This window comes from Spermophilus citellus, assembly GCF_964194105.1.
Source record: "Spermophilus citellus genome assembly, chromosome: 6".
Lineage (NCBI taxonomy): Eukaryota > Metazoa > Chordata > Mammalia > Rodentia > Sciuridae > Spermophilus > Spermophilus citellus.
The window spans coordinates 156,314,639-156,339,740 of NC_138187.1; the positions used below are offsets into that span (position 1 = coordinate 156,314,639).

Genomic DNA, 25,102 nt, shown 5'->3' on the forward strand with positions numbered 1-25,102 from the left:
TTGGAAATGACACTACGCCCTCCGGCTAATCTGTAATCTCCAGAATCCTTCATTACAGTTTGCCTCCTTCTGGGGGCAGAGGCGGATACAGTGCTGGAAAAGGTTTCCAGGTCCCTGCCCACAAGAGGCTAGCCGTCTGCCGAGGTGGCCACGGGAACACAGAAGAGAAGAAGAACATCACAAATACATTCAGGTTGCAAAAAGTCGACGGAGGTCCACAGGCAGGGGGAGGGGTGCTAACTTGAAATTTGGGGTGTTTCTCCATTGAAATTGAGGGATGAGAAAGTCCAGCCAGGTAGGAGGGAGGGAAACAGCCCCCCAGGCCTGGGGGACCCCAAGGGCCTGGAGGAGGGAGGTGCCAGCACCTTGAGGACCGTGGCCACCGTGGCTCTGTCCTGACAAGTGGGGGGAGCGGATGGGCAGGCTGGCTGGCAGGCAGGGCTGGGTCTTGCAGCCTGTCCCCTGAGTAAGGATTGAAAGCCAGGAGGCAGGACGGTGCCCCCGCCCAGAGCCTGGCCTGGCCTCCCTGAGCACCACGTTCCTTCCTCCAGGACGCTCCTCAGCTTGGAGTGTAGACGCGCTGACCGCACAGTCTCCACCTCTGCTCAGCCCCACCCCACCAGAGCTGCTGGATACATATTTGCTGAATGAATAAACAAATAAATGATCTTTTCTCACTTATCTTTTGATGATTTTGGCGAGGTGGCCTCTCTGAGCCTCAGTGATTGACCACTGGAGTTTGTCTCTACCTTCGTCCCCAGACCCTGTCCCTGTGCTTCCCTCTGTCACAGCCAGCCCAGTGTTCCCAGCTGAGACTCAGCCCTCCAGCCCAGCCTTTTCCCTCCTTGCTCCTCTACCCCCACCCCATGCCCACAAGCATCCTTTGGAACTGCTGGTTTCAGGGGTAAAGCCATTGTCCTCCTCCTTCAAGCTCTGAGCTGTGAGGCCATCTTAAACCCCTTCCTGGCCCTCAGCCTCTGCTGAGTAGCCACCAAAAGAGCTGCCTGATGAGGCTCCTCCTCCCAAGTTCCCACCAAGTTTGCCCCTAATCATTCTTTTAAGCCCTGATTGCATGAGGTTGCTCCGTGGCCTCTCTGCCTCTGGCCTTCTCTCACCCATGTATCCTCCTTTCCCAGAAGCTGTTTTTCAGAACCCCTACTGACCACCCAAGTGCAGATTCGCCATCAGAAACCACCATGAGATGACTGACCCCCCACCCCCGTGCGGCCCCTGCATCTCAGAGGGACTGAACCTTTCCTGTTCCTGATGTTGCCTGTGTCCACCTGTCCCTGCACCTTGATCCACACTTCCTCCTCCGCAAGCCTTCCCTGCTCTCTGCATCACAAACACCCGGATTGGGCCCATTGGTCAGAGCTTATCTAAAATAGCTTTTCCTGCAGGAGGCTTTTCCGTGACGGCTGAACGGGATGTGATCCCTTCTTGCATTGAACACACTGGCTCCCGGTCACTTGGACTCTCCTTCCCGAGTGTCCTCCCTTCATTGGCCCTTTAACCAGTGCATCTCACAGCTCCCTTTGTTCTCCTGTGGCAGCAGGTGGTGGGGATTCCCAGATGTCCCAGAAAGGCCCTGGCTCTGCCACCTGTCAGGTTGTGACTTTGGATAAAGTGATTTCATCTTCCTAAGCCTCTCTTTCCCCACATATTAAGTGGGAATAATATAATAGCCCTACTTCAGGGTTTTAAATGAGAACTAAGTGAAGTAATAAATGAAAAACACTGGGCTCATTGACTACTAGTTAATATGCAATGGTGACTTTTACTTGTTCAGTCATAAAAATTGACAAACTCAATGCCGTGGTTTGTTTACTTGTCTTTTTATCCCACTGGACCATGATCCTAGACAGGGACCCAGCCTTCCATTTGTGTACCTCGCTCTTCTCCACAGCGTCTGGCTCATCAGAGGTGCATAATAGATGCTTGGGGAATGACTCAGTACATTAATGAAGTCCTTGATGGCAGAGAATGTGTATAAATCATTCCTGGGTCCCTTGATGGTGTTTAGCAAAGTGTTTTTACATGGCAGTTGGTTAATTAATATTTTTCAAGTAAATAAATAAATGAATAAATGAATGAGTGCTTCAATTAAAAGTGAAATTTGCTAAATATATGTGGAATTGAAACAAATTAGGAGCTAGGAGAGGACTGGGAGGAAAGGGCAAAAGCTCTGTAGAAACACGGTTCCTTGGTGGACATTTTATTCTTCCTCGGTTTATTTACACAGTCAGTTCCCCCTGGCGTAAGCTGTGTCTTCTGTGTCACCCCTGCGCCCCTCGTCCTTTGTTTTTCTCTTGCATGAGGGATGGAATATAACACATGTATCTGTAGAGGAGGAAGCCGGGTTCTGCACCCTCCTCTGTAGAGAGAGGGTGCATTCCACTGTGAATAGGCACAGAACTGTTTTTCTTGTGCAGAATGGATTTATGCCAATCCATTGCCAAGCTCTGGTCCTGTTCATTTGTGAGTAAAGACAGTGTCAGGGACACCCAGCAGGCTGTGTCCATGGACGGGAGTAAGTGAGACTAACAAGCTTTCAGGAGGACTGAACTTGAGACCTGGCTTGCATTAGCCCAGGGGAAAAAAAACAAAAAAAACCAAAAAAACCTTTAGATGCAGAATCCAGAGAGAGCTGGGGGCCGGGAACGTGACAACTGTATTTCAGTGATTGTGCTAAAACTCCATCCGTTCATTCATTTAATCTTCTTGCAGTGCCCTAAAGGAACAGATAGCTGCTGTTATTGCCTTCCCACAGGAAAAGATAGTGAGGCGTTTATTTGTGTCAGTTTCACGTAGCCAGCAAGGCACTCAAATCCAGACCTTGAACGTGGATGCACATGTGTGTGACTCCAGAACCACCCACAAAACTGAAGCCAAGGTGACACCTTCCGGCCATGGTTTGTGTGAGTGATGACAGGCCCAGGGGTCTGCAAGGGACCCTGCTCTTGGCTGACTCCCTGCATAAGTGCTTTCTATATGCAGCACCAGCCAGGAGGGGAAGAGAGGACAGCAATGGCAAGTCCCACCAGCCATCTGGCCCTCCAAACCCCAAAGGACATGTTGCAGCTATGACAATGTGAGTTTGGTGGCTGTGTGTGGTGTGTGTCACACGTGCACAGCCACATGTAGGTGTGTGGGGGCTGGCATCTGTTCTGGTGGATGCATTGATGAATGTAGGAAGTTCTCAGTTCTGTATCACACTGTTTTAATGGAAATGTGGAGCTTCAGAATTCAAAATGTCTGACATGGTATAGAAACAAATGAACGTGTTATATAATTGTAATGAGATTTGGGATATCTTATTTCATCAATAAAGGGGACAGGAAGGAACTCCACATGCTTTATCTCTCAATATTATCCAGAAATTTTTAAAAGTGGGTTCCAATGAATTCCTAGGCTGCATTGCAACTTCTGATTTTATGGCAGTCATATTTTACAGAAGGCCAGGTACATCTGTAAAGATGGCTGGGGTGCACATGTGCATAGGCTAGGTAAGCCCTTGGCCAGTGTGTAGGTCCAGGGCTATCTTTGTCTATTTTCTGAAGCAGCTTCTGGCCACAGTGGTGACAGGGGCAGAGCAGGATGTAGGAGAAAGCCCAGGCTGTATGATAAACTTTAAACCTTGCTTCTGCCCCTTACTAGCTGTGTGACCTTGAACGACTTATTTAACCTTGCTGAAACTTTGTTCGCTACGCACCTGGGGAGAACACTACATAGCTGTGGAGCACTCTAGCTGTGCAAGTGTACATGGATGGCCCTGAGCACAGTGCCTGCTTGGCACATGGTACATGCTCAGTAAATAGCAGTGACTATGATCAGCTTTTTCTGACTCATTCAAGTTTTTTTCTCCCTTTGCCTTAAATAATTCTTGATCTCAAAATATATAAGGAAACGCAAGTCTCAGCCAACTTTCCCCATCCAAGGACACATGAACTGCCCCTCAGCCATCTGTGATGACCCCCGAGTCAAAGGAATATCTAGCCTTCCCCCTAGAAATCAGGCTTGGGGAATCCAGGTAGCAATGTCTTCTGCATAGCTGGGGTTCATGCTAGTGCCCCCCACTTCCCCTCTTCTCTGACTCACTTTTTCTTGACAAAAAAGACCAAGTGTGAATTTTATGTTTGTGTACATACTCATGTATGTGTGTATGTATGTTTTTTTATTGTCACTATTAGAGCACGGTGTGTCCCTGAATTGCAAAATCAGTGAGTGGGATAGCATTTTAACATTTTGCTTTCTACTCTTCCTTCCTTCCTTCCTTCCTTCCTTCCTTCCTTCCTTCCTTCCTTCCTTTTTTCTTTCTCTTTTCTTTCTTTCCATTGAGGATTGAACCCAGGGGTGCTCAACCACTGAGCTACATCCCCAGCTATTTTTATTTATTTATTTTTTTGAAACAGGATCTTGCCAAGTTGCTTAGGTCCTGGCTAAATTGCTGAGGCTGGCTTTGAACCTGAGATCCTCCTGCCTCAGCCTCCTGAGTTGCTGGGGTTACAGGCATGCACCCCCACACCCAGCCACTGCTTCTCTACTTTTCAAAATGATTTTACAGGCCTCCAAAATTTATTCAGGCAAAATTTCCTTTTAACATTAGAACCAGAATTCATATCAACCTGTAAATGATGATCGTTGACATTGACTTGGAACTTGCTGTATCCCAGGTTGTTAAATTTACTTGCATGTGTTAAACACTCATTGGATCCTGTGAAGCTGAGGATCTGGTTAGTATTCTTTCCCCCTTTCTACAGAGGAGATGATGGGGCCACACAGGCAGTGCTTGTGTCATAGATACATGCACACTTGCACAGGTTTTCACAGCTACATGTGCACTTGCACAAGATATAGAATGAAAAGTGCCACAAAAGTTGATTAGAAAATTAATAACCAAGATTCTCAAGAATCTGAAATTGACTTACACACAATTTGTTTGACAACGTACGGTTCATGTGAAGCTGACTGCACTTCATGGTTCTCACTTTACGCATGAAGAAAATTACATATGGCACCTCGCAGATAAGCCATTGCCTATAAGGTATGGAAGGTGGGCTGAGATGGCAGTCCTGTAGTGGGAACCTCAGTTTTCTTGCCTCATTATTATAAGGATGCCCGAGTAATCGGCACAGGGTCAGGCAGGTAGGTGGATGTGCTGGGGGGAGCTTGGACTCTGATTGCATCTATTTTCTCAGTTGCGTAGGAAGCAGGTTATTAGCTGAGGGCAAGGATAGGGGAGGAGGTGTCAGAGGTTTGAGGAGAAAGAAGAAGGTATGAAATAGTGATCTAGAGAGAGGGACAGTGAACAGACAGGGAAAACGCAGTTTGATCACCCAGCAGTGTTGAGAGCCCACTTGAGGTGAGTGGTCAGAGATTGACAACAAGGCCAATCAGTGTGGTCGCCAACTGCAGTCATTTGTGAGGCTCAGGAATGTTGCCAGGGGTCCTTGGGTTTCAGCCCGTTGGGGGGTTTCAGGCGAGCGTGGTGAGGCAGTGAAGGGTGTGGGAGTCAAGTGGAACAGAATGATTACAATGAATGACAGAATTTAATCTGAGTTAAGTGGGAGAAGAGTACGTGAGGCAGGTGAGGGTCAGGAATATGCTGGTAGAATGAGAGGCTTTGCAGCCTCAGGAGGGTAGAAAATTGTTGTGGCATTTGAAGGAGTGAGGCAGGAAGGTGAGAGATGGGTCAGGTGGTGGAGTTCTTGGATTCAGGACCAAGAGGGGATTGCAGACATTGGCAATGTGGGATATGACATGGAAGGGAGGGTGGGAGACAGGGTCATTAGAGAAGAAAGGTCAAGGAACTGGACGGCTTGAGCATTAAGAACCATCTTAGTGGACACTGAAGTCACCAAAATTATGGAGAAGCATTGGAGAGCCAGCGATCCAGGCTCTGAACAGTGGAGGGAAGGTGAAGTGGATCAGTGTTGGCATGGCTGTCACAAGGAGCAGATGTGGGTAGAATAGTCTGGTGGCGTGAAATAATGGTGCCTCGATACTTTACTGGTCAATGATGAATATGCTACTTTTCCATAGAAAAACTACTCAGTGAATTTGATAATCGATTAACAGACATTTAATAATGAATACAATCACATAAATATTCAATTTTACTTTACACGAGATTAGCATGTTCAAAGGTAACGAAAGTTTGTAAAGTAGACCATGATGGTCACAATTTATTTTTTAAATCTCATGTTAGAAAGGCGTCTTCTATTCACCAAGTGGGAAAGTGAATTGTCATGGGTAATAGCTCATGTTTGTCGAGTTTATTCTATGAGCCACAAGCTGCCTAGCATATACCTGCTCTTGGGATTCCCGGTTCTAATGTGTCCTAGGTAAGCAGAGTCCAAGCCAGTCCACTGGATACCTTTTATCTTAACCACTGAGACACGCCCACCTTATCTAAACTCAACACCCCGTGGCTACATTTCTGTGTTGGCACAAATGCATGCAGTTGGCGCTGCACCTACTGGTCTTTTAAATACCTGACCCCTGAGCTCAATGGGCTCTGAATGCTGCTCTGGAATCTGCATTTAACCACTCAGGGTGTCATTTTACCCACATTTTACCCTCTGAGGTTGTGAGAGGCCAAGTGACTTACTGACAGCTTCACCCAGGACTGAAGCCCAGGCCTGTCCAGCCTCGTTTTTTTTTTTTTTTTTTTTTTTTTTATGACAACAGAATGCATAACAATTCCTATTACGCATATAGAGCACAATTTTTCATATCTCTGGTTGTATACATAGCATAGTCACACCAATTCGTGTCTTCATACATGAACTTTGGATAGTAATGTCCATCACATTCCACCATCATTTCTAACCCCATGCCCCCTCTCTTCCCCTCCCACCCCTCTGCGCTATCTAGAGTTCATCTATTCCTCCCATGCTCCCTCTCCCTACCCCACTATGAATCAGCCTCCATATCAAAGAAAACATTTGGCATTTGGTTTTTTGGGATTGGCTAACTTCACTTAGCATTATCTTCTCCAGCTCCATCCATTTACCTGCAAATGCCATGATTTTATTCTCTTTTATTGCTGAGTAATATTCCATTGTGTATAGATGCCACATTTTTTTATCCACTCATCCATTGAAGGGCATCTAGGTTGGCTCCACAGTTTAGCTATTGTGAGTTGTGCTACTATCAACATTGATGTGGCTGTGTCCCTGTAGTATGCTGTTTTTAAGTCCTCTGGGTATAGACCTAAAGCCAAGTTCGTTATTGAGCACCTGCTACAGGATCCTTTTGCACTAACCTCTGAGGATACACTGGTCCTGACAGCAAGGCCTTCGTAACTGGTGAGGGGAAATGCTGACCAAATATTTAATGTATTAATCACAGCTACAGGTTCTATAAAGAAAACGCAGGACACCACAAGAGAATATGACAAGCGTACACAATATTGTCTTGAAGTGCCAGAAAAGTCCTGTCTTAGGAAATCATTTTTCAGCTGAACTTAAAGGATAATATGCATTATCCAAGTAAATTGGAGGTCAGAGGGGAGGATCCCAGCTGGAGAAAAATCTACAAAGGCCCTGAGGCCCTGAGGTGTCCTCTGAAAACTTTGGGCATGGTTATCCATCATTATCCACATTGTTTTGATAAGGCCACAGGTTTACCAGACAACTCCCAGAACTGGCAGTGATAGGGAAGACAGTAGCACATCACCATCCCCCGTCTTTTCATCGGGGTAAACTGAGGCACTGAAAGGCTCAGCCAGCGCAAAGCTAGAAAAGTCATTTTCCCCATTTCACCCCTCTCCCCTTCCCGCGTGTCTTGCAAACCCCCTTTCTCCAGAAGCACTTCTTAATAAACCTCTGTTCCATCTTTGTCTCACTGCTCCCTTCTTGGAAACACATTTATCCAGTTAAGAGAAGAAACATTGCTCAAAATTTTCTCACATTACATATGGAGATGACATTCTATGCTGGGTCCCCAAAGTGTTGTGAATGGCTGGGCAGAAATTTTGGAATGCTTCTCCCAGAAACTTAGCCTAATGTAGGCCACCAGCAGGCTTGAAAGGATGCTTTGTTATTTCACTAGGAAAAAAAATTATTTTAATTTGTGAAGTGCTCCTGGTGGTGATAGGTGGAGGAATATATAAGTTTAAAAAAAAAATTCCTAGTTTCTAAAAAGCTCATCATGAAACATATGGTTCATCATTGCCTCCAGCTGAGACATTCCCTCTGCATCAGAGAGGATTCAATCCCCCTCCCCAACACACACACATACATAAAACATGGAAACACACATGCACATATACATTCTTGTGGTCTCTACCCCTCCCATCTATCTTCTACGTACCTATCTACCTACCTACCTATCATCTGGATTGCTCCTCTTACCTCCCAGGTGATGTCTTCCACAAAGAAGTCCGTCAGCTGGCATGCTGGCCAGCAACCTCTGAGCAGGGTTTTCTGTGCTCAGTTAGGGGGGCAAATGGGTTAGTTCCTTATCACAGAGCAGCATTTAAAGCCCCCTTGTGCAGAGCGGGAGGAGTCCATTTTGCCCTGAGGGAACATTTATGAAGGGACTGCCCGAGCCCAGGCCTGGCAGGGTGATCTTGTAGGGCTTTTGCTCACTCAGTTGGCTCTAGGTTTCATAGTGGAAGAAATGCCCCAGCAACCAGGAGGAAGGCCAAGCAGCAAATCAAGGCCAAGGTTAACGTGTGGCTCAGCACACCCTCAGGACTAAGGCAGAACATCTGCAACTCTGATGCATCCTCAGGGAGAGGAGAGCTGGGGAAAGAAACTGAATGCTTGGAAATTGTCAGTGATTAGAGTAGACTGAACACACTGTGGGTATTTTCTGAGACAAGAAGAGAAAAGAAATGACAAAAGATGAACCTTATTTCTCGGCATCCACAGTTGTGTGTGCGCCCTGCTGGCTGCTGAACCGCTCCAGAGGGGCTCCTCTGAGCTACACATTATGACCCTGCTTGAGGCAATGGGTCTGAGATGGTTCCTGTGCATGGAGGGCATCTGTAGTTGCCCATGGAGGAGGACGATCTTCAGGGTCTCAGTCAGTCAGAGTGAAAGTCTCCACCACCAACCAAATGACTTCTGGTCCTGCTGATTTCCCCAGACTAACTTGTGAGTGCATTGCCAAGTGCAGGGCGGAGAATGTTAGAGGCCACATGTCCAAGGGGAGACACGAGACAGAGGTTCAACCTCCTGCCCCACATCTGGCCAGACCCCGCCGGGGGGGGGGGGGGGGGGGGGGCTCTTCCGTGGCTGAGCACCCTTCCCACGAAATGCAGCTTGACACTGTGACTCAGTGGAGCCCCTGCTTCTGCTTTCCTCCACGAGCAGATCCAGAGAAGCCAGGTGGAAAGGGCTTCATCTGCTCTTACCCTTCCCCTCGCTCCACTTCAGAACCAAATGGGAGCTGTCATGTGCTGAGATGCTTCTGCTTCCCCGGCCCAGAGGCTGCTCCTGGTGCTGGTCAGACCCAGGAAACGCCAAGCAGTTGTTGGGTAGATCACTCTTCCCTGATGACGAGGAGGGTGGTCTCCCCTGAGGTCTGAGCCTGAGAAGACAGGAGCCAGAGCTGCTGGAGGCCGTCCGCCACGTTCATTAGCCATGTGGAAGAATAAGGCCCCAGTGTAGTGACAGAGCCAAGAAGGGAGAGAACAATGACCTGGCTCCCCGCCTCCCAGAGACAACTTCCCTCTAAGCCTGGATATATGACACGGTGAGGGGCCTCTATCTGGTGAAGCCACTTTGGTTTTCTTACTTTAAAACTCAAGGAACCCTAATATAGAAATCACAGAGACCTCTTTCAGTTGGTCCCAGGTAATCGGCTTTTCCTGTTCCCTGTGGCCTCTCCAGTGAGCCAACCTCCCCCACCACATGTTCCATGCACCCGGGAGGGTTGATCCACCACCCACCAACACGGCTCAGCTCGCGGTCTGGGACTCCACTCCCCTTCTCTTTAACATTCCCTTCTTTTTGTCTGAACCTGGGTATTTCTTCAGAAACACTGTAGATTCCTTTGAGGGCAAGATTCTCTTTGATCCAATTCCTGTTGTCTGGTATCACAGTTCACACACAGTCCTCCCTAACTACTGCTAAACAAGTATGAGTTTCTGTCTCTCTGGCAGATCTTCCCTGACTAATGGAAGAAAATAAGTAAGTTCCCCTTTATTTTCTTGCCAATGCAAATACAACTAATTTCTCTCACCATTTCACAGTACGTTCTTCCCCTTGTCTTTACTTTAGTGTGAACATTGCATAAGTAGCTGCCCTATGACGTGATCACTGGGCAGCAGGTGAGGGAGCACCCTGGTCTCCTCTTCAGCTAAAGCCTTCTGTTGGCATCGTATTTGCACCTTAGGGCCAGGTACTTCTTCCTCTAAGGAAAAACAGGAATCACTCCTTACATAGGATTTATATTTGATTCAAGTAATTCGTAAATTTAACTTAATAAATGCTTTGAAGGCATTGAAGAAACACCAGGTACTGTTCTGAGCATCTTAACTATATTAACTAGCTCCTCCTTTTAACCACCTTGCCAGGTAAACATGTTTGCTACCATCAGCCTCATTCGATAGGTGAGGATGTAGGGACTCAGAATGATTGGGGAATTTGAGCAAGTTGGCACAGGAATTGGTGGCCGAGCTGGACTTCATAATGGGCAGGCTCCTTCCACAGCTCCTGCCCTAAGCACTAGGCCTTGCCCCCTCTACCTGGGATCAGGGCGGGGTCCATGCTGCATATCTGTGCCCTTCCCAGCATGAGTTGACTGTTTTCCAGAGCATCAAGAGTAGGTCTCTTTGACCTTTATAAGCAACATGTGGATGTGTGCATAATAAATGTCTCCAAGCTCATTATTCATTAACTAGGTCCTGGATGCACATTTATTTGTATCATTCAGTGCAGTTAATTATTCACATTGTAATCAACGCCAGTCCTAAGATTTGTCTTCTCAAAATATATTTCCAAACCACATAGAATCTGTGCCAAGAATTCACTCTAATTACACATCGTACCAGTTTTGAATATTAGAGATGACTTGAAGGCAAAATGTGTGTTATTTAAAAGTATTCGACTTAGAGTAAATAAATGTGATTCTCTCCAAAAAAGAGGAGACAAAGTTGCATGTCCCTTTTCTCTTTTTATTGTCCTTTCTAGATGTCTGAAAGCATATGGATTAAATTAATGCCTATTTTTATTTGCCCATAAGCTATCACTTACTATTAAGCAGAACAGAATCAGATGCAAACCCTACTCTGTGGATTCACCTCCAGTAAACAGAACTAACATAAAGAGCATCTGTGGGGGCACTGATTCTTCCGTGCAAGGGTTATTCAGAGTAGCATTTGGGAACATTTTGGAGCCTTGGGGTATCTCTAGATCAAATCTCAGGAATAAAGTATTTATAAATAGTAGGCATTAAAGTGAACCCATTCATCCTAGCTGCTCCTTTATATTGCTCCAATGGCCTCCCCTTATGACTATTGACTCCCAGGAGGAGGTAACTAGTTGGCTGGTTGATGGTTTAAGTTGATGGTTCTGAACCCTATTGGACCCAATACTATTTTTCAGCAAATATTTTTAATCTCTTATCATTCTTAAATAAAATTCATAAATAATAAAATCCATATGCACAAAATTTCAACAAATAAATATGCTTAACAGTGATTAAAGGAGGAGAAATAATAAGGTAATTTACAGAGCTGGGAACGTAGCTCAGTGATACAGGGCTTGCTTAGCAGGTGCGAGGCTCTCAGTTCCATCCCCGGCACTCGGCCCCCCCAAAGAAAGTAGTTTATGATGATATAATAACTATTTTAATTTGTAAACACTCTGTTGCGATAGAATAAATAATAAAGTTGGAAGCCATTTGCAATACAAAATCGCCAAAATGTAACATATACTTCAGAACATGATATGTATAAGAGCAACCGAGACTAATGTGGCTGCATTGTGAGAGGACCCCAGCGATTATACAATGTATAATCTTCCATTTACATACTAGTTATTTACCTGAAAATTCATCTTCTTCACCTTTAAAAGTCTGCCAACTATTTTGTGTTTATATGTAAATGGAGTTATCATCTGGGCTCAGGTCATTATAAGCAGGTTTTCAATACTTAAGGAAATGACTATAATGGCATTTGAAAGCTTGTAGGATGTGGGAAATTTTCCAGAGCTCTCCTGAGCCATCCTAGCCCTTCCTTCCAAATGTAAGTAATGCCCACCTGTCATGGTGTCATCCGAGGACATTCCCATACATTTCCCCAAATGACCTCGACTGGGTGATACCCAGGTTAATGCCTAATATTAGATTTAGCCCCAAATAATAACTGTACCTTCTTCTCCTGACTTTGTAATATTGGAAAAATAAAGGAACTTCTACAGTAAAATCCTCAATAATTGGATTAGTTTTAAGACTGTAAGTTTCAGGACTCTGAGGACTAAGGCCCTCCAGTATGCATAGCAGCTCAGTACTCAACACAAGTTCTGGGCTTCACTTGGTCTTGTTTGCATGAGCAAATAATTTTGGGTTCAGATATCTGAGCTAGTAACCAGATAGCTACTTTTCTACTTTCTAGCACATGTGGTAATACCTAGGAAGGCTTATAGTTATTTAATAATTATTTTAAAATACTATTTCAGTTGTTTGTTTGAAGGAGTGACATTAAAATGTTTGAGGATGTTTGGAAGTTATCAAGAACCCTGAATCCTCAAGCCCTTTTAAGTAAGGAGAGAAAACACATTGGTGGCCTTGTGTGAGCAGTGGCCCCTGACCTAGGAGGTTTGCTGAATCTTTGCAGGGCTCTGCGGGACAGCTCTTCTTGACCCTGTCAGACGTTGCCTCCATGGCAAAACAGGGTTTGAATCCAGAACTGCCCAGTCCCAAAGGTCTCCCTCAAGAAACCTCATATCCCTTCTTAAGCAGAACAGAACTAGGTTTCTGCAAATGTCCATTTGAAGGACCATCAGTATGGCTGGGTGAGCTCCCGCTTAATATTTCCTCTGTGCACAGTTTCTTCTGTGCACAGTTCCAGTAGTCATGCTATTACATTCTGCTTTCCTAACGGCTCAGAGATTTTTACATTGAGCCTGTTCCTGGTCAGATTCTAGGATTCCAGGTCACGCAGGCTCACCTTTGTAAGTATCCTGAGGGTGGGAACTGTGTCTTCTTCATCTTTGGGTCTTTACCATCCAGCATGGTGCCTGGCACGAAAGGAGTGTTCGTTGAGTGGAATTTAATTGAATAATGTTTCTCCTTTTAGGCCTTGGCCTTACACAATATTTCAGCGAGGCTTTGACCTGGTTTTGGGAGAGCAGCCCTCTGATAAAATATTCAGGTAAGTGGTTGATTGTCTAGGGCTGATGGCCCCGTGTCCCACTTCCCTCCGAACTCCCTTTCCTAGCAGTAAAACTATAAAATGGGAAACAACTAGAGTTGTTCTGCCCACCTAGCAATACAAGCACTTGCCCCCCCAAGCATGCGCAGTGACAGCAAGGACCACTTAGAAGTCGGATTGTGTTTGAGGCCTGGTTTCTTTTCTCACCAGCTCTGCGAACCTCAATAATTTACTTAACCTCTTGGAACCTCCAGTTCCTGCACTTGTTAAGTGGGGCTTTGTTACACGTCTGGCGAGATTATTGTGAGGGATATACGAGATAATGCAGGGAAGGTCTCTGGCACAGAAACTGGCATAGAACGGGCAATTAATGTCAGTTTCTGCCGCTCTGTTCCGCATCTAATTTGCACCTTCCTCATAGAGACTTAGATTATTCAAAATTAATCGCTCCCGCCCCTGCCTCCCTTTTTCTAAACTCTACCTCATCATTATTTTCTTTTATCTATTGCCCTCCTGATCAGAGTTGATGCTTCTAGTCCCTCCCAAATCTCTACCAGCATATCTGTGAATAGCACATATTAGAAAGGCCCACCAGCCCAGGGAGAATTTGGGTGCCAGCCGTGAACTATTGGATTTCCATAAAGCTGAATTCACAGCAGGAATACAAGCTCATGTCCCGTCTCAGATCTTAGACTTAGGACATGTCAGTCTGTTCCTTCACTTAACGTACATTTGCTAAGAGCCAGAGATTGAACTTGGCCTGACAGTGTGGACAGGAATAGAGCCCCTCCATGAGCCACCCTGCTAGTAGACAAAGGGAACAGTCCTGCACTAGTGGCTGATGTCAGAGGATGAATTCCACCTCCGCATGCGTTGTTGGAGAAATGGTGATCCACATGGGATGGGGCAAATCAAGCCTTCCTTCCTTCCTTCCTTCCTTCCTTCCTTCCTTCCTTCCTTCCTTCCTTCCTTCCTTCCCCTGAGGTTTGCTCATGCACTACCACCTCTTTGAGTCCTTCCCCAGACCCTCCCTGTGGGCTATTCCTGACTTAGGTGTTCATCTTTGCTCCTTTGCTGGCCTCTGGAATTCAGACCTCTTTAAAGCTTCTCCTGTCCCTGCAGGGAGCGTGGGATTGGCAGGCTTGACCCGGGCAGGGTTCTCCTTCAGCATGCTCTTGGCTACGTGTGGATTTCCAGAACTACGTCCTCAGAGGGCCTCTCCTTGCCCTTTGCTCTCCTGAGGGTCTTTCCCAAGGCAGCTTGGGTCATGTAATGACATTGGCTACAGGCTGCTTTTGAGTATTTGTGCTCTAAGAGATGTCAGCTGAGATGTCACCGTCCTCGGACTGTGACTTGGTCATTTAAACTTTCCAACAATGATTTACCATTTGTGACTTTTCCCTTCCTTTTTCCTACCGCTAGTCTTCCAAGGCCTTCGAAGGGCAGTAACGTAAGGCAACGGGGAAGCAGGTGGAGTTTTGCTGATTAACATGCTCAGGTTCCCTGTTCCCTAAAAGCTGGTTCTAAAGAGGGCTTTTAATGAAATTGCTATTAGGGCAGAAGTTGCCCGAAGCTGTGTTTCCATCCCCACAAACACTGTTTATGTTTTGTACACTCGGCTGCCAGCTGGATGGGATACCTAAGTACTCGAAGGCGGGCAGTTATGTAGTGTAATCCATGAGGTCAACCAAATCAGGATCCACAGGGTTCAGCAATAAGTGATTACTTGTTTTCGTCCCTAATATGACAATAACTAGTCTCTCAAATGGAAATCATAGGTTGTAGTGTGCTTATTTTAGGACTCAGAAACTTTATTCAAAACTTCTCTGGAATCTGAGTCAACCACCTACCAATGGCTACTCTGGAGGGGTCTCTGACCTGGTCAGTGTCTGTAGTGGGCTACTTGCCTGCTGGCCTGCTCACTCATGTCTTAGTGTCCTGCTGAATTCCAAGCCAGTGCACATGTCTCTGAACCATCGAGTAAAACTGAAGCTCTGATATTCAAATCTTTCCATCACTGAGTGTCAACGTCAAACTCTTTTGAATTAAGCTGCTCTTCTCATTTGGAACCTTCTGTTCCTAATCAAATCTGTCTGCTACCTGATCCACTGCCCCCAATAACTTGAATATCACCTCTTCTGCACATTTTCTCATACACTCTCCTTTAATAAGAAGGCATCTTGTCCTCCTAATATTAACATTACCCTTTTTCATGGTGTAGACGAACTCTCTAACCAGTCATTTCTTGACCCCTACTTGTGCAAAATCCTGTTCCAGATGCTGTAGATATGACCAAGAAAGGCCCTGCTTTCAAGACTTTATAGTTTAGCCAGCACCGTGGAGCAGGCCTGCAATCCCAGGTAGAAGGAGAGCAAATTCAAGGCCAGCTTCAGTTACTTACCAAGATTTCAGCAACCTAGCAAGGTCCTGTCTCAAATAAATAAATAAAAAGGACAAGGGAATGTAGTAGCTCAGTGGTAGAATGTCCCTGGGTATTAATAAGGAAAAAAAAATGAGTTTATAGTCTCATCCAGGAAGTGGTCTCTACCTCTAGTCCTGTGAGACTGTCCTCCTGTTTGCTTTAAAAGGACAATGACCGTACCCAGTACAATCCAGTTAATTAAAAAGTTCAGAGAGGTGTGGCTGAGGCTGGGGAATGAATGCTTTTTAAAAGCACTGCGGGGATTCTAGTCCATAGCCAGGATTAAGACATACTGCTCCACCCTCCTGCAATCCAGGACCATGGCACAATTCACAACTTTTACCCCTCCAAATTCCTATGACTTTGATATTTACTGGTCAATTACTCTATTTCAGATTTATTTTTAATTTGCCTATTTGTTTCCCAATGAGGTGGTTATCTTCTTGAGCGAAGGGGTGGCACCCTCAAGGGCTCTTAGGGTTTAAAATCTAACACATAATTTTGAATAGCCTGCCTTCAGTAGCTATCTACAGTTGGTATTTCAGGCATTTCCCAAGGACTTGAAATCAGATTAGGAAATCTGATGCCCAACCCAACCTTGGAAATCTGCAATCCCAGATAACTCCAAACTGCAACTCCAAACTAGACTGGGAGGGTCCACAAGGACCCCCGGCCCTGCAGCTGAATCCTCCCATCAAACCCATCCAATATGGCACCCTCACCTCATTCCCATAGACTGTGGTGGTGAATCAAATTCATCTCTCAGAGGCCTTCTTCCCAAGTGTACCTGAATCCCTGGGAACAATATCTCATTTTGAAACAGCCTGCTCTGGGAAAGAGTGAAGATGTCAGGTTGAAGCTATTTATCTGTTTTTTATTATGTTTTTTTTAATCTGTTTTCCCACATTCTGTTCCATGCCAAGCCATGGAGAGAGCACAGGCTGATTCAATCCAGTGCTCTCTGGTGAATGTTTGCCTCTGAACAGAAATCTCAGGCTCTGCTCAACAGACCATGCAGCGTGCAGCTGAGCCATCACTACAGTGGTCTTCACCAGCTGTCCCCAGAGAAGGCCCAACTTGGGAGAGTGCTGGAATTGCCCACCTACCTTCTGTTTGGTGGTTTGGGGAGTCATTCCTGCCAAATCTTCATGAATGGGGGACAGATGAAATTTCAGGACACAGCTTTTCTCTGACAGCATATTCTATATTTGGCGTTTGGAGTTACTCAGTAGATTTTGCAGATGAAAGAAAGCTCTAGAATCTCTTAGGCATGAGCCAGCATGAGCTGGAAAGCTACTATGACCATACCTAAGAACTGGACCATCCTCATCTTTCCCACTGACCAAGGGGTGACCTTGGGGAGCTACTAACATTGTTAGAATATCAGATGATGAGTTGGTAAGAGGGGTCAAACTGACAGGGCTGTCAGGAAGCTAAACAGGGCGTTTTGCTGGGGCTGTCCTCTGCCATCCTGGGGAGTCATCCTGATTAACAGTGATGGACACAGGAAAAGACAGGTGCAGTCCAGCATCTCAGGGGCAGCAAGGACTCTGTGTAAGGTGGACAGAGGACACTCCCTTGCTCAGCCTAAGGTTGAGGGTCAAGGTTCTGGGGGAATTTCTGGAAGGGTTGTGACTTTAAACTAAGTCTTAACACGAATCAAATTCAGGAGAAGAAAAAAGGGAATAAAATCCAGAAGAAAGAATGTTAGGAACAAAAGAAAAGAGATGAGAAATTAGGAAGCCTTGAGGAAGCACCGTGGGCATTGCAGGAGCAGAGTGAAGTGGTTTTGCAGAGAGGAGCTAAAGATGTAGGTGGGGTGATGTGATGCCTTTGGGGGCTTGGACTTTGCCCCCTGTGTGTGGGGTGCCATTGCACAGTTGGCTTTGGGGAAAACCATGGTTTGTTTTTCCCTATGACTATATGCAAAGGAAAAGGGAAAAGAGAGATAAGAATCTATACACTCCCTTCTTCCAAAAGAAAAATGAACCATCAGAAATGTACTAGAACTGCCAACAGTTTCCCAAAATCTTACATAATCAAAACAAAATTATAATTTCAAAGCCAAAATGGAAAACAAATACCCATCTTTGTGTCCAATGAACTGCTTCATCCCGGGTACCATTCACTTGTGTAAACATTCTCTGTGGAACAATATATTATAATACAACAGTGTCCTGACCAGAGCCTGCTTTAGTATAATGTTGCTGGCTCAAGGACCCATTGTGGAATGCAAAGTGAAATCTTAGGAATTCTTGGAAACTGTTTCTTTCAACCCACAGCACCCTTAAGTCTCAGATTCCAGGCATGTTGGAGGCCATCGCTAGCCCTGAATCTGCTCCTTGATATTTCAGATGAAGTATGTGTGTGTGTGTGTGTGTGTGTGTGTGTGTGTGTGTGTAAATGTGCTGCTGTGTCTCCAGTTTCACTAGTTGATCCACAACAGAATGAAGCTTGGGTGTTTTGGTCCCCTGAGTAATGGGCTCAGCTCCCCTGGTGCAGGCCCCTCGGGCTCACGCCCAGCTCCACCTAATACCTGGTGCCCCTGGGGGTGGAAGGAGCCATGCCTCCTGCAGGTCAAGAAGCATCTTTGATGGCTCCCAGCAGGTCAGGGGAGTAGAACACTGGGAGAAACCCCCCCAGTCCTGAACACACCCCTTACCTGGAGGTTTTGCCTCTCTCCTAGGAGTCCCTACAGTTACGCTGTCACCTGTCTTCTCCTCTTGCAGCTCTGGTGCCAAGGGTTGTCTGTCAGGGTGTGGGTGGAAATGGCTTAGGGAGCATGCTGGGTCTGTTCTGTGGCCAGCGTCCTGGGGAGGGCTACGGCACTTTTCATAAAAGCTCTGAAGCTTCAGTCTGCTTTCCTGGCATCTCAGGCAGCCCAGGGTGGAGAGAACACAGGGGGTAGGAGGGAGAGAGGAGCGGGGTTCTGCAGGGTGCTGTGACCAGCACGGCACTGGTTCTGCTTAATTGTGCACCTCCTCCCTTTTCCAGGACTGCCCCAGCCCCGTGAGGTCCCACCCACACTGGCTTTTATCCCACAGACTATTTCTGACTGTGAACACAGAGCATTTGAAAGCCTTTGAAATGAAATGAATGAATAAATAAACAAATAATCTCTCATGGTTTCCTTAAGCTCTCCCTTGAAATGCTGATTGATTCTTTTATTCCTTTTAGCCCTTGTTATAAGAATAAGAACACCCAAACCTTCCCTGTTTCCCCAGGGTTAGCACCGTTTGCTAAGGTGTGGGTGGGAGGGCGGAGAATAGACGGGGCTGTGGGGCTGTTTGGTTCATTTGCTCACCCCTCTCTTCTCCTCCCTGGAGGCTCCTGGCTTCAGGCATCTCTGTTCCTGTCACAGAATCCAGAGAAGGGGCGCTTTCCTCCTGTCTTCTCCTAGTCAGGGTTCCTCCAGGCACGAGGAGAAACCATGGCTACCACAGTGGGTGTGCAGCCCCAGGCTGAGGAGGGTGGGAGGCCTCCTCTCTCTCTCCAATTAAACCGCTTCCAATTATATCTGACTTAATACCGGGGAAGCCCGGCTTTAAACCTGAAGAAGGCTGAGGCTCACGTTTTGTGACTTGATGAGAGCCACTTTTAATATCTGGTGAATGGGCTCCATGATCAGTCCTCCAGCCAGATGGCCAAGTGAGCAGGAGCAGGCCCTCAGCCTCCCTCTGACTCATGGGTCTCTTCCACGAAAGGCAGTCCACCCTCTTCTCTGAAGAGGGCCGTGGGGCTGAGTGCCGAATCCCCGCATGGGGGTGGTGATCCTCCAGCCTAACCACCTGGTGCTGTGTCCCTGCAGATTCACCTACACTCTGGGCGAGGGCATGTGGCTGCCCCTGAGCAAGAGCTTTGTGATCCCGCCAGCAGAACTGGCCATCAATCCCTCCGCCAAGTGTAAGACCGACATGACCGTGATGGAGGATGCGGTGGAGGTCAGGTGGGTCTGGCTTCAGGGTGCGGACGGAGGGCCCACCCTTGGCCTGGGAGGCAGAGTGACAAGTGACCTGAAGGTTCTAGGTGCTGGGAAAGAAGGCACCTCAAGCCGAAAGGAGAAGTTGGCAGGTTGCCTTTAAATTCCCCGCACGTGGTGCCAAGATCTGCTTTTTATCTGGGTCAATATTGCACACCCCAAGGCTCATTCACTGGAAGAAGACATAAAATTAGAGTTTGTAAGCACTTCCCACATACCCCAAGGACTGACAGGCAATAAAATGTTAATGTCCTTGCCTAAGTTTAGACTTCCTTCTTTGACCAGGCGTAGCTTTGGCTCATTTCCCAGATGTGGAAAATGCCCATAATTTGTTAGTTCAGGCCTCCTTGTGTGGTTGATCTTTAATTTTATAAGTGCAAAGCCAGGCTTAGTCCAGTTGACCAGTAGGAGATGGAAGGTAGCACCACTGTGGCTCCTAGAAGCCCCTTGACTCCCACTCTTTCTCCCTGCAGAGAGGAGCTGATGACTTCATCCTCCTTTGACAGCCTGGAAGTTCTTTTAGATTCCTTTGGGCCAGTGCGAGACTGCAGCAAAGATAACGGGGGCTGCAGTAAGAACTTCCGCTGCATTTCCGATCGCAAGTTGGACTCCACTGGTTGCGTGGTATGTCTGTCCTGTTTGGAGGGCAGGGAGGGAAGGCACAGGGTGAGCACAAGGCAGAGGGACACACAGATGACAATGTGCTGTGACCCCAGTGGTAACCACCACCTAGTGCAGGTTCGGAATTTTCTCTTGATAGGGCTGAGGAGCTAAGCCCTAGTCCAGTATTTAAGAAGTCCTTAGGGAGCACTCAAATTGTATAGCACCATTCTCTCCAGTCTTATAAAATAGTTGGTGAGAACTATTTGAGAACTAACTAATCGCTTTTGTATAACATCGATTCCAAATATAATAGGAGATGTCTGGAGAGACCTACCTACAGGTAGAGCAACGAGATGAATAAGTTATGCCAGAAATGGTAGAGAAAAATATAAATAAAAATGTCCGAAACCCCAACAGTGACGTGCTACTTCTCCACAGCGGGTTTCTGCTTTGTTTTCAGCTCTGCAGACTTTGGCTATCCTTAAAAATGGGATGCCGTTCCCTGGTAGGACTGTTTGGGCTGGAGTAGACCAAGCTCTCTGCGGGCATGAATATGAAGACTATAGTGACCGTGCTGGCGGATGAGGCAGGACAGAGGAGGCCGTGCAGGCTGGTTCCTTGCTGTTGGTGGCTCTCACCCATTGACACGCTGATCTGTGTCCAGCCCCACCTCCAGGGAGGAGAGGGATCAGGACAGCGATAGCAAGGAAGACACACCAAGGGGAACAGGGGGGAGGGAGAGTCAGCCATTGAGATGCGTCACTCCGTCTTGTCACTCCATCCTGTCCGGAAAGGCCCAGGAGCTTCCCCGTGCCCCGCCTCGCTCCAACCTGGCAGCCGTGCTGTGAGGGGACCCAGAGCTGGGGAAGCTGTGAGGACCCTGAGTCGCTGCCATCATCACCCATCTCTAGCACCTGCTCTGCTCAGGGAGCTGCTCCTTATCAAAGACGAATATGAACCTGGCCTCTGGGGTGGAGGTATCCCAGCCCTGAGGCTCCCCAGACTGTTGCCATGTCCCAGCCCTGATTCCCCCGAGAAGGAGAGAGCACGATGGAGAGAAGGGAAAGAGAGAGCCGTGGGCTGGGAGGAGAAGCCAGCAGGGGAACCTAGGAAGGGCCAAGAGCAGAGGCCTATCAGGAAAAAGATCAGAAATCGTGCTTGCTAGGTCATGTCTTCTTCCCCGGCAGCCAGGAGGTGAGCTGGTGTCCCACAGTGAGCCCACCCTGGGCAGGTCCTCACCCTGTTAAGCAATGAGCGCTCCAACCTGTGGGGTCCCTCGGAGATGCTTTTCACTGTCTGATGGGACTCTGCCTTTCTTCATCCAGACTTCCACCTTTCTTCCTGATTGCTCTCTGGAGTCATTCTAAGTGCTTTCTGGGCACATGCCGGCTCCTCCTACACCACCCCCATAGGTGTTTAAGCATGCACTACACACACACACGCACATGCACACACACATGCACACACGCACACAGGCACACACATGCATACACAGGTGGGTTCTTCCTCTCTTGCTAATTCTTTGCCCGACCCTGGCCCCTCGGGGTGTGTTTGCCTGTAAGCCCTCCTCTGGTGCTGATCCTAGCCCCTTTCACTTGGCGTACAGTTGAGCGGATGGAGTTCTGCACTTTCCCCACTGATCTGCGAGACAGACTAGCAGGAATAGTTCTGATGAATATGCATTCGCGATAAAGCTGCTGCATTTTAGAATTGGAGCCGCTGCAGAAAGTCACTCAATTATACCAGTATCTGGCATTTGCATAATACTTTGAAGTCACCAGTCCACGTGGCTCTGGAGGAAGAAGCGGGGCTGATTGGTGGACGTGTTCCATTTGGTTCCTCATTGGCTGCGATGCGGATGGTCCCTGAGGCAGGACGGATGCACTGAGAGCTGATGTGCTTATGACCCTACTGAGAAGAAGATGAGGGACTTGACTTTGAGCCTGACCTGACCCCACTGGGCATCACACTGTCCTCAGGCCCTGGTGTGTTAGTGGAGGAAGTCCCTTGTCATTGGAGCTAGACCCCAGCTAAGTCTGGCCTCCTAGCCCTTCTCCATGTAGACACTTCCGTCCAGTCCTGGGTGCCGCTCTGAAAGGCTTCCCAGGAAAAGCATCTTTTATCCTTTCTTGAAAGGAGAAAGAGACAGGAATGAGAAATGCTGACTCTTCAGGAACCTGGGGAAGGGCAGGTGTGGGAAGGTGAGCAGGAGCACACCTGGATGTTTCTCTGATTTATTTCAGACAGGACAGGTGGGATTCGTGCTGGGGTACAGGGGCTGCTTCCCTTCTTTCCAGGAGAGGGGGCACGTTTTGGTTATGCATGGGCTTCCACAGGGTTCACTGGTGCCCAGTTAATCGCCCTGTGGCTTATATAACCTTTGAGGACAGGAACCAAATACCCATGAAAAACACAGTCTGTATAAACCATGATTGCTCCATTACAAATCAGAGTGCTCTCTAAGAGCTGGGGACCTCGGAAGTTCCAGGAGGGTCCCCAGAGCATGGCTCACTGCCACTGCTGGTGACCAAATCTTACCCATTGTTTTTAATGTTCAAGATGGGCCATGGTCCCCACCCATGAGGCCCAGAGCAGCAGTTCTGTATTCTATAGAGCCCCAGGGGGCCCTTCCAGGGTGCTATATTATCATATTCCTGCTTGAACAATTGCAAGAATTTTAGTGACTTAAAGCTACACAACTTTAGCATCTTACAGCTCTGAGGATGAGACTCCCCTGTGGCTCTCACTGGGCTAACATCGAGGGTCACCAGGGCTGTCTTCATTGCAGGAAGATCTAGGGGGCAACCTACCCCCGTGCCTTGTCCACCCTCTGGAGCCCACCCACATTGCTCTGCTTACGGCCTACCACTCCATCTTAGGGTCAGCGGCACTGCCTTTCCCTGACTGCTCTTCTGAAACGTGCCTCCTTCTCTCTCCCCTACTCTGCCTCCCTCTTCCACTTCTAAGAGCCCAGAATAATCCCTGCATTTCAAGATCCTTAACCTAATCACATCTGCCAACTCCCTTTTGCCATGAAAGGTGATATGATCACAGGTTCCTGAGATTGTGCTAGAGATAAATCTGGGGAACCCTCTGCAGTGGGTGGCAGGGATTGGAGTAGGTTGGTAGATGGGACTCCCCACTCCCAGCTTTAATGGGTATCTTCATTTGGGTGTCTTCATTGTTTTTTTAATATTTGTTTTAATTAGTTATACAATGCAGTAGAAGCACTTTGATACATCATATATAATGGAGTATAAGTTCTCTTTCTTCTTGTTGGCCCTATAGTTATATATAGGGTAACAATGTCTAATCAGTCTACCACCCTTCCTACCCCATACCCCGTCCCCTGCCTTCAATCCCCTCTATCTGATCCAAAGTAACTCTGTTTTTCCCTAGCCCCACACCCACTGTGAATTAGCACCCACATATGAGAGACATCATTTGGCCTTTGGTCTGGGGGCTTGGCTTATTTCACTGAGCGTGACGGGTGTCTCCAGCCTTACCCAGCCTGCCATTGAGGTGCACTGGGAAACTTGGTTTGAAAGTCTGAAAATGATTTCCTGTGGTACCCCAATAAAAGAAAAAAAGAGAAACGCAAGGCCAGTGTTCCTAAAGCTCCTTCCTCTTCTTCTCACTCATCCTGAAAGGGTCCAAACTTAAAAAAGAAAAAAAGCCTTTTCTTTGTAAGATGTGGGGATGTGCTTGATGGCAGGCCGTGTCCTTGAAGGGGCTGGGGTGGGGGTGTCCTGTGTGTGGAGCATGTGACCTTCCTGGCCACAGCACTGTGCTCTAATGAGCTTTGAATTACCCAGTGACCTGCTGCCCTTCCCTCCACATGTTGTCCACAATGGCTGCCCACAGACTGTATCATTTCACCTTTCCCAGGGCACACATGTGAGGAGGCCATTACCGATCTCCCTCCCTCCCCCCACTCTTTCTCTCTCTCTCTCTCTCTCTCTCTCTCTCTGACAGTAAGCAGTTAGCCTCAGAGGCTTCTAGAGAACTGGGGGACGGACGGGAGCTGTCCCAGCCTGACATAGACATTGAACTCCATCAGACTTTTCCCCTTGGGAGAAGTGTTACAAGGCTTGGGCCTTCTCGTCAGAAAGTTGGGAAGATCACTATTTGTGAAAGGAATAAGATTGCCAGCCAGTAAGAGGGAGCCTCTGTTGGGTGGGAATGGGGCTGCGTGTTTGATGGACATCCAGGTAAGGTGCTGCAGGGATCAGTCCCTCTCCTCCCAGGGGCCCCGAACAGGCTCCCTGCCATCACTCACCGTCACCGCCAACAGCATCCACTTGGTAACCTGGCGCTGAGGTGTGTGTGTCTTAGGCTCAGGAAGATCCCACCAGCCTCCTCGGTGATTAATCAACCAAAATCATCAGTAGGAAAAGAAGGAAAAGAGGGCAAAGAAAAAGAGTTGAATGGGGAAAACCATTTTAATCTCATTAGCTAATTATGCCTTCGACCAGTGATAAGTCAAGAAGCTGTGAGCATCTCGTGGAAGATGATTAACCTTGTGTATTTTAGAGGTCACAGAAATATGAGCTCATTTATTAGGACTTCTTGAAGAGGGAGGGCTGTTGTCATAATGAATGGAGTTTTCTTCTTAAGCCTGGAGTTTATAAAATCCCTGGGACTGCTGGATATAACCTATGCAGAGAGCGGTTAATGCATGACTTTAGGGGCCCTCTCCTGACCAACAGTGCTCTCTCAAGGAACACGTGGAGGGACTGTCCACAGCCAGGAGGAGAGAACAGCCCAGTCC

At 47.3% G+C, this 25,102-nt stretch overlaps 1 protein-coding gene across 2 annotated transcripts in view; it reads left to right on the forward strand.

Moving 5' to 3' along the window:
- Nucleotides 1–25,102, forward strand: part of ASTN1 (astrotactin 1) — a gene marked incomplete at its 5' end in the record, with an annotated part of 280,379 nt that overhangs the window by 178,515 nt on the left and 76,762 nt on the right. For both annotated transcript variants that reach the window (XM_081298255.1, XM_081298256.1), the window contains 3 exons: nucleotides 13,253–13,327; nucleotides 19,558–19,695; nucleotides 20,202–20,352. In XM_081298255.1, coding sequence (XP_081154381.1) covers nucleotides 13,253–13,327; nucleotides 19,558–19,695; nucleotides 20,202–20,352 — 364 coding nt within the window. The remainder of the gene's footprint in view (nucleotides 1–13,252; nucleotides 13,328–19,557; nucleotides 19,696–20,201; nucleotides 20,353–25,102) is intronic.